The 13,657-nt window shown below is 49.2% G+C and overlaps 1 protein-coding gene across 1 annotated transcript in view; it reads left to right on the forward strand.

Annotated features, from left to right (window-relative positions):
* Positions 1-13,657, forward strand: part of LOC106603933 (sarcoplasmic/endoplasmic reticulum calcium ATPase 1) — a 102,474-nt gene that overhangs the window by 80,303 nt on the left and 8,514 nt on the right. Inside the window, exons 13-19 of the mRNA XM_014198187.2 lie at positions 3,119-3,250; positions 9,068-9,187; positions 9,599-9,817; positions 10,498-10,833; positions 11,547-11,767; positions 12,312-12,514; positions 12,733-12,818. Of these exons, the coding sequence (XP_014053662.1) occupies positions 3,119-3,250; positions 9,068-9,187; positions 9,599-9,817; positions 10,498-10,833; positions 11,547-11,767; positions 12,312-12,514; positions 12,733-12,818 (1,317 nt within the window). The remainder of the gene's footprint in view (positions 1-3,118; positions 3,251-9,067; positions 9,188-9,598; positions 9,818-10,497; positions 10,834-11,546; positions 11,768-12,311; positions 12,515-12,732; positions 12,819-13,657) is intronic.

Raw genomic sequence — 13,657 nt, forward strand, 5'->3', positions numbered from 1 at the left:
CAAGTTTGAATCCTGAGCTGACTAGGTGAAAAATCTGCTCCAGGGTCGCCGTCAATAATGCCTGATCTCTGGTCGTGACCCTACTCTCTGAGGGTGTATCAGGAGGAGTTGGGATATGGTGACCCTTGTCGTGACCCTACTCTCTGAGGGTCTCAGGGGGAGTTGGGATATGGTGACCCTTGTCGTGACCCTACTCTCTGAGAGTCTCAGGAGGAGTTGGGATATGGTGACCCTTGTCGTGACCCTACTCTCTGAGAGTCTCAGGGGGAGTTGGGATATGGTGACCCTTGTCGTGACCCTACTCTCTGAGGGTGTATCAGGAGGAGTTGGGATATGGTGACCCTTGTCGTGACCCTACTCTCTGAGAGTCTCAGGGGGGGTTGGGATATGGTGACCCTTGTCGTGACCCTACTCTCTGAGGGTCTCAGGGGGAGTTGGGATATGGTGACCCTTGTCGTGACCCTACTCTCTGAGGGTGTATCAGGAGGAGTTGGGATATGGTGACCCTTGTCGTGACCCTACTCTCTGAGGGTGTATCAGGAGGAGTTGGGATATGGTGACCCTTGTCGTGACCCTACTCTCTGAGGGTCTCAGGGGGAGTTGGGATATGGTGACCCTTGTCGTGACCCTACTCTCTGAGGGTGTATCAGGAGGAGTTGGGATATGGTGACCCTTGTCGTGACCCTACTCTCTGAGAGTCTCAGGGGGAGTTGGATATGCAAATGAAACACATTTCCAATTCAAACCATACAATTGTACAGGTTACACAGTTGTAGATGAGTGAAACAGGACAAATATAAGCATCCCCTATTTATGCGCGCGCACACACACACACACACACACACACACACACACACACACACACACACACACACACACACACACACACACAGAGACATGGCTGCACATCTGTTGTTGCTTTCTCCTATGTTTGACTGATATCGTCATCAATGTGGAGTTGGACTAACAAATGAGTGTGGTTGCTAAGCAAATCAGACTTGTCTCTTAGAGACGGGGCTTTGTGCCAGTAAGACAAGCTGGCAAATGTCTTCATGGACTTAGCTATGTATACAAACCACCTATTACATTGCCCTGAATGCATGAATCATGACCAAGGCACACACACACACACACACACACACACACACACACACACAGGAGTCTTCTACAATTGCCAATCCAATTTTACTCTGATGTGTGATTCTGTTTTCTCACCTCTCTGTCATCACCATGGTGCTATGGTAACCATGCTGTGTGTAAAGGGAAGCTGAAGACATGGCAGTCTAATTGCATGACGCTCAAACGCTGAGATGAAGCCTAGTATAACTGAATTAGTATGTAATGCCATTTTGTGACAGTTAACCAGTAGAATGAAACCCTGGCTTTCCCAACTAGACATGATGGAGAAAGGCATTTAGGGGATGGAGGTAGAGCAGCTGTGTGGAGAGGGAGAGTGGTGGACCCTGATGTTGGAGGTGGAGGAGCCTGGGGGTTTATAAGCTCAGCAAAAAAAGAAACGTCCCTTTTTCAGGACTCTGTCTTTCAACGATAGTTGGTAAAAATCCAAATTACTTCACAGATCTTCATTGTAAAGGATTTAAACACTGTTTCCCATGCTTGTTCAATAAACCATAAACAATTAATGAACATGCACCTGTGGAACGGTCGTTAAGACACTAACAGCTTACAGACGGTAGACAATTAAGGTCACAGTTATGAAGACTTAGGACATTAAAGAGGCCTTTCTACTGACTCTGGAAAAACACTAAAAGAAAGATGCCCAGGGTCCCTGCTCATCAGCGTGAACGTGCCTTAGGCATGCTGCAAGGAGGCATGAGGACTGCAGATGTGGCCAGGGCAATACATTGCAATGTCCATACTGTGAGACGCCTAAGACAGCGCTACAGGGAGACAGGACGGACAGCTGATCGTCCTCGCAGTGGCAGACCACGTGTAACAACACCTGCACAGGATCGGTACATCCGAACATCACACCTGCGGGACAGGTACAGGATGGCAACAACAATGCCCGAGTTACACCAGGAACGCACAATCCCTCCATCAGTGCTCAGACTGTCTGCAATAAGCTGAGAGAGGCTGGACTGAGGACTTGTAGGCCTGTTGTAAGGCAGGTCCTCACCAGACATCACCGGCAACAATGTCGCCTATAGGCACCAACCCATCGTCGCTGGACCAGACAGGACTGGCAAAAAGTGCTCTTCAGTGACGAGTTGCAGTTTTGTCTCACCAGGGGTGATGGTCAGATTCGCGTTTATTGTCGAAGGAATGAGCGTTACACCGAAGACCTGTACTCTGGAGCGGGATCGAGGTGGAGGGTCCGTCATGGTCTGGGGTGGTGTGTCACAGCATCATCGGACTGAGCTTGTTGTCATTGCAGGCAATCTCAACACTGTGCGTTACAGGGAAGATATCCTCCTCTCTCATGTGGTACCCTTCCTGCAGGCTCATCCTGACATGACCCTCCAGCATGACAATGCCACCAGCCATACGGCTCGTATGTCAGTGTTCTGCCATGGCCAGCGAAGAGCCCGGATCTCAATCCCATTGAACACGCTTGGGACCTGTTGGATCGGAGGGTGAGGGCCAGGGCCATTCTCCCCAGAAATGTCAGGGAACTTGCAGGTGCCTTGGTGGAAGAATGGAGTAACATTTTACAGCAAGAACGGGCAAATCTGGTGCAGTCCATGAGGAGGAGATGCACTGCTGAACTTAATGCAGCTGGTGGCCACACCAGATACTGACAGTTACTTTTCATTTGCCCCCCCCCCTTTGTTCAGGGACACATTAATCCATTTCTGTTAGACACATGTCTGTGGAACTTGTTCAGTTTATGTCTCAGTTGTTGAATCTTATGTTCATACAAACATTTACACATGTGAAGTTTTCTGAAAATAAACACAGTTGACAGTGAGAGGACATTTCTTTTTTTGCTGAGTTTACATGTGGTGTGGTTCAGCTAGGTGGACAGACAGATGGGAAAATAAATAAACATAAATATGAGTTGTATTTACAATGGTGTTTGTTCTTATGTCTCTGTCTTTCTGAATGACGGTGTGTTTCAAAGCTTTCGACTTACCTATCCTCTCTCCTGTCCCAGGTCAAAGGAGTGTATGAGAAGGTGGGTGAGGCGACAGAGACGGCCCTCACTACATTGGTGGAGAAGATGAACGTGTTCAAGACTGACATGTCAGGCCTCAGCAAGGTGGAGCGCGCCGGCGCCTGTAACTCAGTAAGCAACTAGGGGAAACACTGAGGGGATGGAATGTATACAACACCACTATCCATGGATGTCCAGGGTGTATTAAACATACAACATACTGCTTGCATTATTCAGATACAGTATTTAATGGTGTATGTTGTCATAAAGTGATTTAAACAACTGGACAACACGTTCAAAGAAAGTATGGTAGCAGGTACCTATTGGCTTTCAACGCATGGGACAATCTCCACCTAGATTACCTCAACCTCTATAGTATGATACACTCTATTGTCCCTGAGGGGAAATTTGACATGGACAATGGAGTGTGCTGCTGCTTCCACATAGATACATAAAGAGGAAGGCCCCAAAAAATGGTCAGACTACAGTCTCCCAAGTCATAGACTGTTCTCTCTGCTACCGCACGGCAAGCGGTACCGGAGCTCCAAGTCTAGGTCCAAAAAGGCTCCTTAACAGCTTCTTTCCCCAAACCATGAGACTACTGAACAACTAATCAAACCCCCCCCCGCTCTGGCTCTGTCAATGAGAAGTGGTGCGTCTGTCCTTCTCTCGGTGCTTGACCAATGACACTGTGACAGGAAGACATGAGAGTGAGAGACAAACTCCCTGTTTTCTTGTCAATGACCAGTGGGTTTTTCCACTGAACTCCATTCATATCCCCAACAGTCCCACAATGACAAGAGAATAAAAACCTGTCACAAGTCCTGTCCTCAGAGGCTAGAGAAGATAATATTTAGACAAGCCGGGGGTTTATGAGGAGGTTAGCTGAACTTTCCAGCTCTCTGTTAGGGCTTTCAACAGGGGGGAAAAAGGAAGATGTTTCCTACTAATGCACTAGTTGACGGTGAAGGATTTTGAGGTGAAAGTGTGTGTAACTATGTTCTGCCATCACTAGATCGACTTGTACTCACATTCCTTGTCTTTTGGTTTTTGTGATGGGACGAAGAGGAATTTTGGCTCAGTGTCTGTCTTTCTGTGAGGACATCTGTCAAGTGTCTGAGTCCCCTGGCATCATGTCTCCAGGACATAACTGTCGGAGCTGGGAGGGAGAGGAGAAGGTAGGGATGAAGGGAGAGGGAGGGAGGGGGAGAGAGAGAGAAGGGAGGGAGGCTGGGGAGAAGGGATGTTGGGAGGGAGGCTGTGGAGGAGGGTGTGAGGGAGAGCGGAGAAGGTAGGGATGAAGGGGTGAGTGGGAGGGAGAGAAGCGACGGTATGGGATGAAGGGGTGAGTGGGAGGGAGAGAGGCGACGGTAGGGATGAAGGGGTGAGTGGGAGGGAGAGAGGTGACGTATGGGATGAAGGGAGAGGGAGGGAGGGGAGAGAGAGAGAAGGGAGGGAGGGAGGCTGGGGAGAAGGGATGTTGGGAGGGAGGCTGTGGGGGTGAGTGGGAGGGAGAGAGGCGACGGTATGGGATGAAGAGAAGGGAATGGGAGAGGAGGGAGACAGGGAGATGGTATGGGATGAAGAGAAGGGAATGGGAGAGGAGGGAGACAGGGAGATGCTATGGGATGAAGAGAAGGGAATGGGAGAGGAGGGACACAGGGAGATGCTATGGGATGAAGAGAAGGGAATGGGAGAGGAGGGAGACAGGGAGATGCTATGGGATGAAGAGAAGGGAATGGGAGAGGAGGGACACAGGGAGATGCTATGGGATGAAGAGAAGGGAATGGGAGAGGAGGGAGACAGGGAGATGCTATGGGATGAAGAGAAGGGAATGGGAGAGGAGGGAGACAGGGAGATGCTATGGGATGAAGAGAAGGGAATGGGAGAGGAGGGACACAGGGAGATGGTATGGGATGAAGAGAAGGGAATGGGAGAGGAGGGAGACAGGGAGATGCTATGGGATGAAGAGAAGGGAATGGGAGAGGAGGGAGACAGGGAGATGCTATGGGATGAAGAGAAGGGAATGGGAGAGGAGGGAGACAGGGAGATGGTATGGGATGAAGAGAAGGGAATGGGAGAGGAGGGAGACAGGGAGATGCTATGGGATGAAGAGAAGGGAATGGGAATGGGAGAGGAGGGAGACAGGGAGATGCTATGGGATGAAGAGAAGGGAGTGGGAGAGGAGGGACACAGGGAGATGGTATGGGATGAAGAGAAGGGAATGGGAGAGGAGGGACACAGGGAGATGCTATGGGATGAAGAGAAGGGAATGGGAGAGGAGGGAGACAGGGAGATGCTATGGGATGAAGAGAAGGGAGTGGGAGAGGAGGGAGACAGGGAGATGGTATGGGATGAAGAGAAGGGAATGGGAGAGGAGGGACACAGGGAGATGGTATGGGATGAAGAGAAGGGAATGGGAGAGGAGGGACACAGGGAGATGGTATGGGATGAAGAGAAGGGAGTGGGAGAGGAGGGACACAGGGAGATGCTATGGGATGAAGAGAAGGGAGTGGGAGAGGAGGGACACAGGGAGATGGAGATGCTGGGAGAGGAGCAGTGGATGATATTGTTTCTACCTGACTACCAGCCTGATAACTCAGAGCTGTGTAACTGGAGCTCAGGTGACCCCTACTGTTAATGCTCTATCAGAAGCCACTATACCATACAGCCATTTAAGACTAACATGGTATATTCTCATGTATTTATAGCAGTTTTTATTTGGCAGATTTTGAAGGGTGTGAACGCAGGGCTGTATACATTCCCTGGTAACTATACACTTCACTACAAGCTTAATTAAGGCCAAGTTGAGTTGTACCTTTTCAAGGGTGTGTTTACACAGGCAGCCTAATTCTGATATATATATTTCTTTAACTAATTGGTCTTTTGACCAATCGGATCAGCTCTTTTGCCAATAATTGGGCTACTTTTGTAAAGCCTAAGTGGTGTCAGGGTCCTCTGTGACATCACAGTCCCTTTACTGCTGTATCATCTGTTGTCACTGGAGCTTCACAGCCGGAGGGTCCTGGGAGGGTCCCGTCTGGCCCACATTGATTCTGGTACTTCATATATACACACTTGCCCAATCGGCCTTCCCTGTGGCTCAGTTGGTAGAGCATGGTGTTTGCAACGCCAGCATGGTTTGTGCAACGCCAGGGTTGTGGGTTCGATTCCCACGGGGGGCCAGTACAAAAAATTGAATAAAAAAAATGCATGAAATGAAATGTATGCATTCACTACTGTAAGTCGCTCTGGATAAGAGCGTCTGCTAAATGACTAAAATGTAAAATGTAAAAATGTCCGTCTGGTGCAGTTGGCTGACTGTTCAGACAGGATGTTGGAGCACCATCAGGGTGTTTTCACTAGGAACCAAACGGAACCAAACAGGGAAGGGCCTACCTTAATTTGTCCAATAGAAACTCTTGGTTTTGTTGCAAATTGATTTATGTTGCGAGGCAGTTAGCTACGGTGTAGACTAATGATTACACCCCAGGTGTCAACAACAAACCTCCCAGTCCTAGTCCCCCACCTGGTCTGATAGACCCCTCCCTCCATCACAACAACACAGTCCAACCTCCCAGTCCTAGTCCCCCACCTGGTCTGATAGACCCCTCCCTCCATCACAACAACACAGTCCAACCTCCCAGTCCTAGTCCCCCCACCTGGTCTGATAGACCCCTCCCTCCATCACAACAACACAGTCCAACCTCCCAGTCCTAGTCCCCCACCTGGTCTGATAGACCCCTCCCTCCATCACAACAACACAGTCCAACCTCCCAGTCCTAGTCCCCCACCTGGTCTGATAGACCCCTCCCTCCATCACAACAACACAGTCCAACCTCCCAGTCCTAGTCCCCCACCTGGTCTGATAGACCCCTCCCTCCATCACAACAACACAGTCAAACCTCCCAGTCAAGAGTAGAAATGGTGTTTGGTGTCTCATCCTTCATGGGTAGGTTCAGTTGGGTTCATTGTTCGCTACATTGCGTGACACTCTGTACTGAATGACACGTTTCCCCCAAAATGGTGCACACCATTCTTCAACAGCCTTGTGGTACATGTGCTCCTGTTTGGTGAGTGTGGCCGGACCAATGTGGGTGTGGCCGGACCAATGTGGGTGTGGCCGGACCAATGTGGGTGTGGCCGGACCAATGTGGGTGTGGCCGGACCAATGTGGGTGTGACTGTCTGAAATCGCAAAACTCGTGCAGCCACACCATATGTTAATTGCCCTCTGGTGCCACCATAATCAAGTTTTTCATCTGGTCGTTCAGTACAGTACCGTTTTCCGTTGAATTCAACGCTGCACGCCATTCTGTCATACTGAACCGCAGCTCATGTGTCAGCAGCCCAGCCAAGACTCCCTCCCCCGGCCATCACCCTCTTATTGGGCCCTATCCATTAGGTGTCAGCAGCCCAGCCAAGACTCCCTCCCCCGGCCATCACCCTCTTATTGAGCCCTATCCATTAGGTGTCAGCAGCCAGAGAAACCTCCCACTCTGTCTCCCAGCTGGCCCATAAGAGCCCCCTTTATCACAACAACAACACAGCCAAGCCAGAGTCAAGCCCCCCCCAGTCTCCCACAGCTGCCCACTAACATGCCTGTCTGGAATAAACATCTTGGGCACCGGCTTACACTGACAGCTCCACTAACAAACCCACTTAACCCTCTCTCACCCTCCATCTCATCTGGCCCGTTCTCTCACCCTCCATTTCATCTAACCCTCTCTCACCCTCCATCTCATCTAACGCTCTCTCACCCTCCATCTCATCTAACCCTCTCTGACCCTCCATCTCATCTGGCCCGTTCTCTCACCCTCCATCTCATCTAACCCTCTCTCACCCTCCATCTCATCTAACCCTCTCTCACCCTCCATCTCATCTAACCCTCTCTCACCCTCCATCTCATCTAACCCTCTCTCACCCTCCATCTCATCTAACCCTCTCTCACCCTCCATCTCATCTGGCCCGGTCTCTCACCCTCCATCTCATCTAACCCTCTCTCACCCTCCATCTCATCTAACCCTCTCTCACCCTCCATCTCATCTAACCCTCTCTCACCCTCCATCTCATCTAACCCTCTCTCACCCTCCATCTCATCTAACCCTCTCTCACCCTCCATCTCATCTAACCCTCTCTGGCCCTCCATCTCATCTAACCCTCTCTGGCCCTCCATCTCATCTAACCCTCTCTGGCCCTCCATCTCATCTAACCCTCTCTGGCCCTCCATATCATCTAACCCTCTCTCACCCTCCATATCATCTAACCCTCTCTCACCCTCATCTAACCCTCTCTCACCCTCATCTAACCCTCTCTCACCCTCCATCTCATCTAACCCTCTCTCACCCTCCATCTCATCTAACCCTCTCTCACCCTCCATCTCATCTAACCCTCTCTCACCCTCCATCTCATCTAACCCTCTCTCACCCTCCATCTCATCTAACCCTCTCTCACTCTCATCTAACCCTCTCTCACTCTCATCTAACCCTCTCTCACTCTCATCTAACCCTCTCTCACTCTCATCTAACCCTCTCTCACCCTCCATCTCATCTGGCCCGCTCTCTCACCCTCCATCTCATCTAACCCTCTCTCACCCTCCATCTCATCTGGCCCGCTCTCTCACCCTCCATCTCATCTAACCCTCTCTCACCCTCCATCTCATCTAACCCTCTTCACCCTCCATCTCATCTGGCCCGCTCTCTCACCCTCCATCTCATCTAACCCTCTCTCACCCTCCATCTCATCTGGCCCGCTCTCTCACCCTCCATCTCATCTAACCCTCTCTCACCCTCCATCTCATCTAACCCTCTCTCACCCTCCATCTCATCTGCCCCGCTCTCTCGCCCTCCATCTCATCTGGCGCTCTCTCGCCCTCCATCTCATCTGGTGCTCTCTCGCCCTCCATCTCATCTGGTGCTCTCTCGCCCTCCCTCTTTCTCTCTCCTACCAGGTGATCAGACAGCTGATGAAGAAAGAGTTTACTCTGGAGTTCTCTCGTGACCGCAAGTCCATGTCTGTGTACTGTACCCCCACCAACAAACCAGGCTCTGGGTGCAAGATGTTCATCAAGGTACAGACATACAGACACACACACAGACAGACAGACAGACACCTCAATCAACAGATCTTTCACACGCTGTAATACTACAGAGTCTGACTCTATGCATTTTCTCTATAAGCCAGAGTGGGAGAGGAGCTTGGATGTCCATTGTGACCTTTTGACCCCTCTCTCTCTCTCTCTCTCTCTCTCACTCTCTCACTCTCTCTCTCTCTCTCTCTCTCTCTCTCTCTCTCTCTCTCTCTCTCTCTCTCTCTCTCTCTCTCTCTCTCTCTCTCTCTCTCTCTCTCTCTCTCTCTCTCTCTCTCTCTCTCTCTCTCTCTCTCTCTCTCTCTCTCTCTCTCTCTCTCTCTCTCTCTCTCTCTCTCTCTCTCTCTCTCTCTCTCTCACACTAAATCTATATCCCGCCCTCCACTGCCACAGGGTGCCCCAGAGAGTGTGATGGAGCGTTGCCAGTATCTGCGTGTTGGCACAGGGAAGGTGGCACTGACCATGCCGCTGAAAGAGCAGCTCACCTCCCTGATCAGGGACTGGGGCACGGGCAGGGACACGCTGAGATGCCTGGGCATGGCCACACGGGACTCGCCACCTAAACAACAGGACATGGATCTGGAGAACTCCACCAAGTTTGCTGAGTATGAGGTCAGTCAGAGATGAACAAGAAGCTGGGTGAATGGCAGACTTGTGGACAGACTAGGCAAGGAGATTACTCTCTCAAAAAGCAAAGAATGTTTTTTTTATTTTTTAAGTTGAACTGGTTACTGTTGGGAAAGACCATCCACATTGAAAGAAATGATAACGATCACCATATTTGAAATGGTTTAGTTCTACGGTGACGCCTGTCATCGATCCTTTCGCTACATCCAGGTTGTATTTGAATGCTTGACTGGGGGTTTGACGTTCATCCATCTTGTGCTTACTGGTTCATTCTACTGTCTTTCCTCTCTACCCTTCCCTCCTCCGCTCTTGCTCTCTCGCTCGTCCTCCTCTCTCTGTCGCTCGCTGCTCCTCCTCGTCCTCCTCTGTCTCTCTCTCCTCCTCGTCCTCCTCTGTCTCTCTCTCCTCCTCGTCCTCCTCTCTCTCTCCTCCTCGTCTCCTCTGTCTCTGTCGCACGCTGCTCCTCCTCGTCCTCCTCTGTCTCTCTCTCTCCTCCTCGTCCTCCTCTCTCTCTCTCCTCCTCGTCCTCCTCTCTCTCTCTCCTCCTCGTCCTCCTCTGTCTCTCTCTCCTCCTCGTCTCCTCTGTCTCTGTCGCTCGCTGCTCCTCCTCGTCTCCTGTCTCTGTCTCTCTCTCCTCCTCTGTGTCTCTCTCTCTACCTCCCCAGACGGGCCTAACGTTCGTTGGCTGTGTGGGTATGCTGGACCCACCCAGGAAGGAGGTGATTGGTTCCATCCAGCTGTGCGCCGAGGCGGGCATCCGTGTCATCATGATCACCGGGGACAACAAGGGCACGGCCGTGGCCATCTGCCGACGCATCGGTATCTTCGGCGAGGATGAGGATGTAGCGGGCAAGGCCTACACGGGCCGGGAGTTTGATGACCTGCCCATAGACTCCCAGAGAGATGCTGTGAAGCGGGCACGGTGCTTTGCCCGCGTGGAGCCTGCCCACAAGTCTAAGATTGTGGGCTACCTGCAGTCGTTTGATGAGATCACTGCCATGGTGAGAAGAGGGTTGACACACAGCTCCTCCCCTTGGAGTCCTTTAACTGCATGGCTGTGGGGGCTCAGTGCCTCATTTCATTATAATCCTGACTTGATCTAGATTAATATGGACCTTATTTCATTATAATCCTGACTTGATCTAGATTAATATGGACCTTATTTCATTATAATCCTGACTTGGTCTAGATTAATATGGACCTTATTTCATTATAATCCTGACTTGGTCTAGATTAATATGGACCTTATTTCATTATAATCCTGACTTGATCTAGATTAATATTCACCTTATTTCATTATAATCCTGACTTAATCTAGATTAATATTCACCTTATTTCATTATAATCCTGACTTGATCTAGATTAATATTGACCTTATTTCATTAATCCTGACTTGATCTAGATTAATATTGACCTTATTTCATTATAATCCTGATTTGATCTAGATTAATATAGACTTTATTTCATTATAATCCTGACTTGATCTAGATTCATATTGACCTTTATTTCATTGGTGTGCAAATGAATAAATTAATCCATAGATATGTTCGAGCTAATTCACTTCTGGGCCAATCTATTCTGATTTGCCTTGACAATGAAAGAGTTCTGTAATAGGTCAACTTTCCCATCTCATGTCTGTATAACACCTTATTAACCCATAAGTCTAACCCTATTAAATAAAGAAATGATTCACTATTCTTCCTTCTCTCCACAGACTGGCGACGGGGTGAACGACGCGCCAGCCCTGAAGAAGGCAGAGATTGGCATTGCCATGGGCTCGGGCACAGCTGTGGCCAAGTCAGCATCTGAGATGGTTCTGTCTGACGATAACTTCTCTACCATCGTGGCGGCTGTGGAGGAGGGCAGGGCCATCTACAACAACATGAAACAGTTCATACGATACCTCATCTCCTCCAACGTGGGAGAGGTCGTCTGGTAAGCACCGACGCATGCACTGCACACACACACACACACACACACACACACATACACACACAGAACGTAGGTTTTACTAATCTTGTGGGGACCTAAAACTGATATCCATTCAAAATGCTATTTTCCCTAACAATAACCATGTAGGGTTGTGTCTCTTGTTGTGATGTGTGTTTTGTCCTATATTTATATTGTATTTATTTTTTTAATCCCAGTCCCCGTCCCCGTAGGAGGCCTGTTCCTAGGCCGTCATTGAAAATAAGACTTGCCTTGTTAAATAAAATAAAAATAAAATTTTACCCTGAACCTAGCCCCTAAAATAGCCTTTGTCCTCGTGAGGACCTGGGAAATGTCCCCACGAGGCAGAAATGTCCTTGTTTTACTATCCTTGTGGGGACTGGGGGATTTCCAGTACCCATGACGATAGTAATGCAAGCCCACCACATCAGACAGACACACACATTGTCCAGTCTCCTGACCAGAGTTCTCAGGAATGCTGACTCTTGTCTTTATGTATTTCTGATGTTTTTTCCCTCGCTGTCTGAAGCATCTTCTTGACTGCCATCTTGGGTCTTCCTGAGGCTCTGATCCCGGTCCAGTTGCTGTGGGTCAACCTGGTGACAGATGGTCTCCCTGCGACTGCCCTGGGCTTCAACCCTCCAGACCTGGACATCATGGACAAGCCGCCCCGCAACCCCAAGGAGCCACTCATCTCTGGATGGCTGTTCTTCAGATACCTGGCCATCGGAGGTGAGACACTGTCTGGTCCACTGGACACTGGTTAGAATACAACAGGAAGTTACCCATCGGCAGCTCATTCACACTCTTTCTATCCATAATGTATTCTTGCGAGCTATAATCAAAGTTTCACGCTAGCTACTTAAAGATTATCCATTTCGTTGGGGATTAAATCATGATGGACTTGGATCTCACTGCTGCTGGGTTTCTGTCTGACTGTGTCCTTGCAGGGTATGTTGGTCTGGGCACGGTGGGTGCTGCCACCTGGTGGTACTTGTTTGATGATGAAGGCCCTCACGTGTCCTTCTACCAGCTGGTGAGTGGAAACAAACACACCATTACAAAGACTTCATTAGGGCCTTATTCATTAGACACCAAGTGGAAGAAAACAGACTGAAACAGGGAGGGACTGTCCAATAAGAAACAATGTTTTGCTACAGTGTGTCCTAATGAGTACAGTAAGACCTGGTATTGAATATGTATTAGGATCCCAATTAGGCTTCCTAGGGTCCAAACAGGGTTAAAACAATGACATCGCAACAAAACAGCAGCCTACATAAATATAAACTTAACATTATAAAGTCATTATTACATTAACTCTATTACAAAGTAACAATATAACATTGAGAGATTGTCTCTCTTCACGGTCCGCGTTATACCGTTTTGTTGTTTTTTAAAATCTGATTTTACTGACAGCTTGAGTTACTTGATGTGGAAGAGTTCCATGAAGTCATGGCTTTATAAGGTACTGTACAGTCCACCTTTTATCTCTGCTGATCCTAGAAATGTTATGTTGAAAAGTCACTTTTCAATCACCTCGTGTGTGTGTCTGTTTTCAGACCATAGTGCTTTATTACGTAGGGCTGATCTGGACTGCATTTGGTTGTTCTTATGGTCAGCCCCAGGTTACCCCATCAGCTGTTTGCTGTGACGACGGTCTCTGGGGTCATACAAACAGAGCAATAGAATTGGAGGAGAATGAGACACGTGGTCTGAGAAACAGGAAGAATGTCAGAGAAACAGGAAGAACAGGAGAGGAGAAGTTAGAGTGAACTGAGTCCAAGGGTCCACAGAAAGAGAAATGTCAGAGAAGGAAAGGGGGGGACAGAGGAGGATGACAGGAACTGAGTCCAAGGGTCCACAGAAAGAGAAATG

The sequence above is a fragment of the Salmo salar genome, chromosome ssa04, assembly GCF_905237065.1.
Source record: "Salmo salar chromosome ssa04, Ssal_v3.1, whole genome shotgun sequence".
Lineage (NCBI taxonomy): Eukaryota > Metazoa > Chordata > Actinopteri > Salmoniformes > Salmonidae > Salmo > Salmo salar.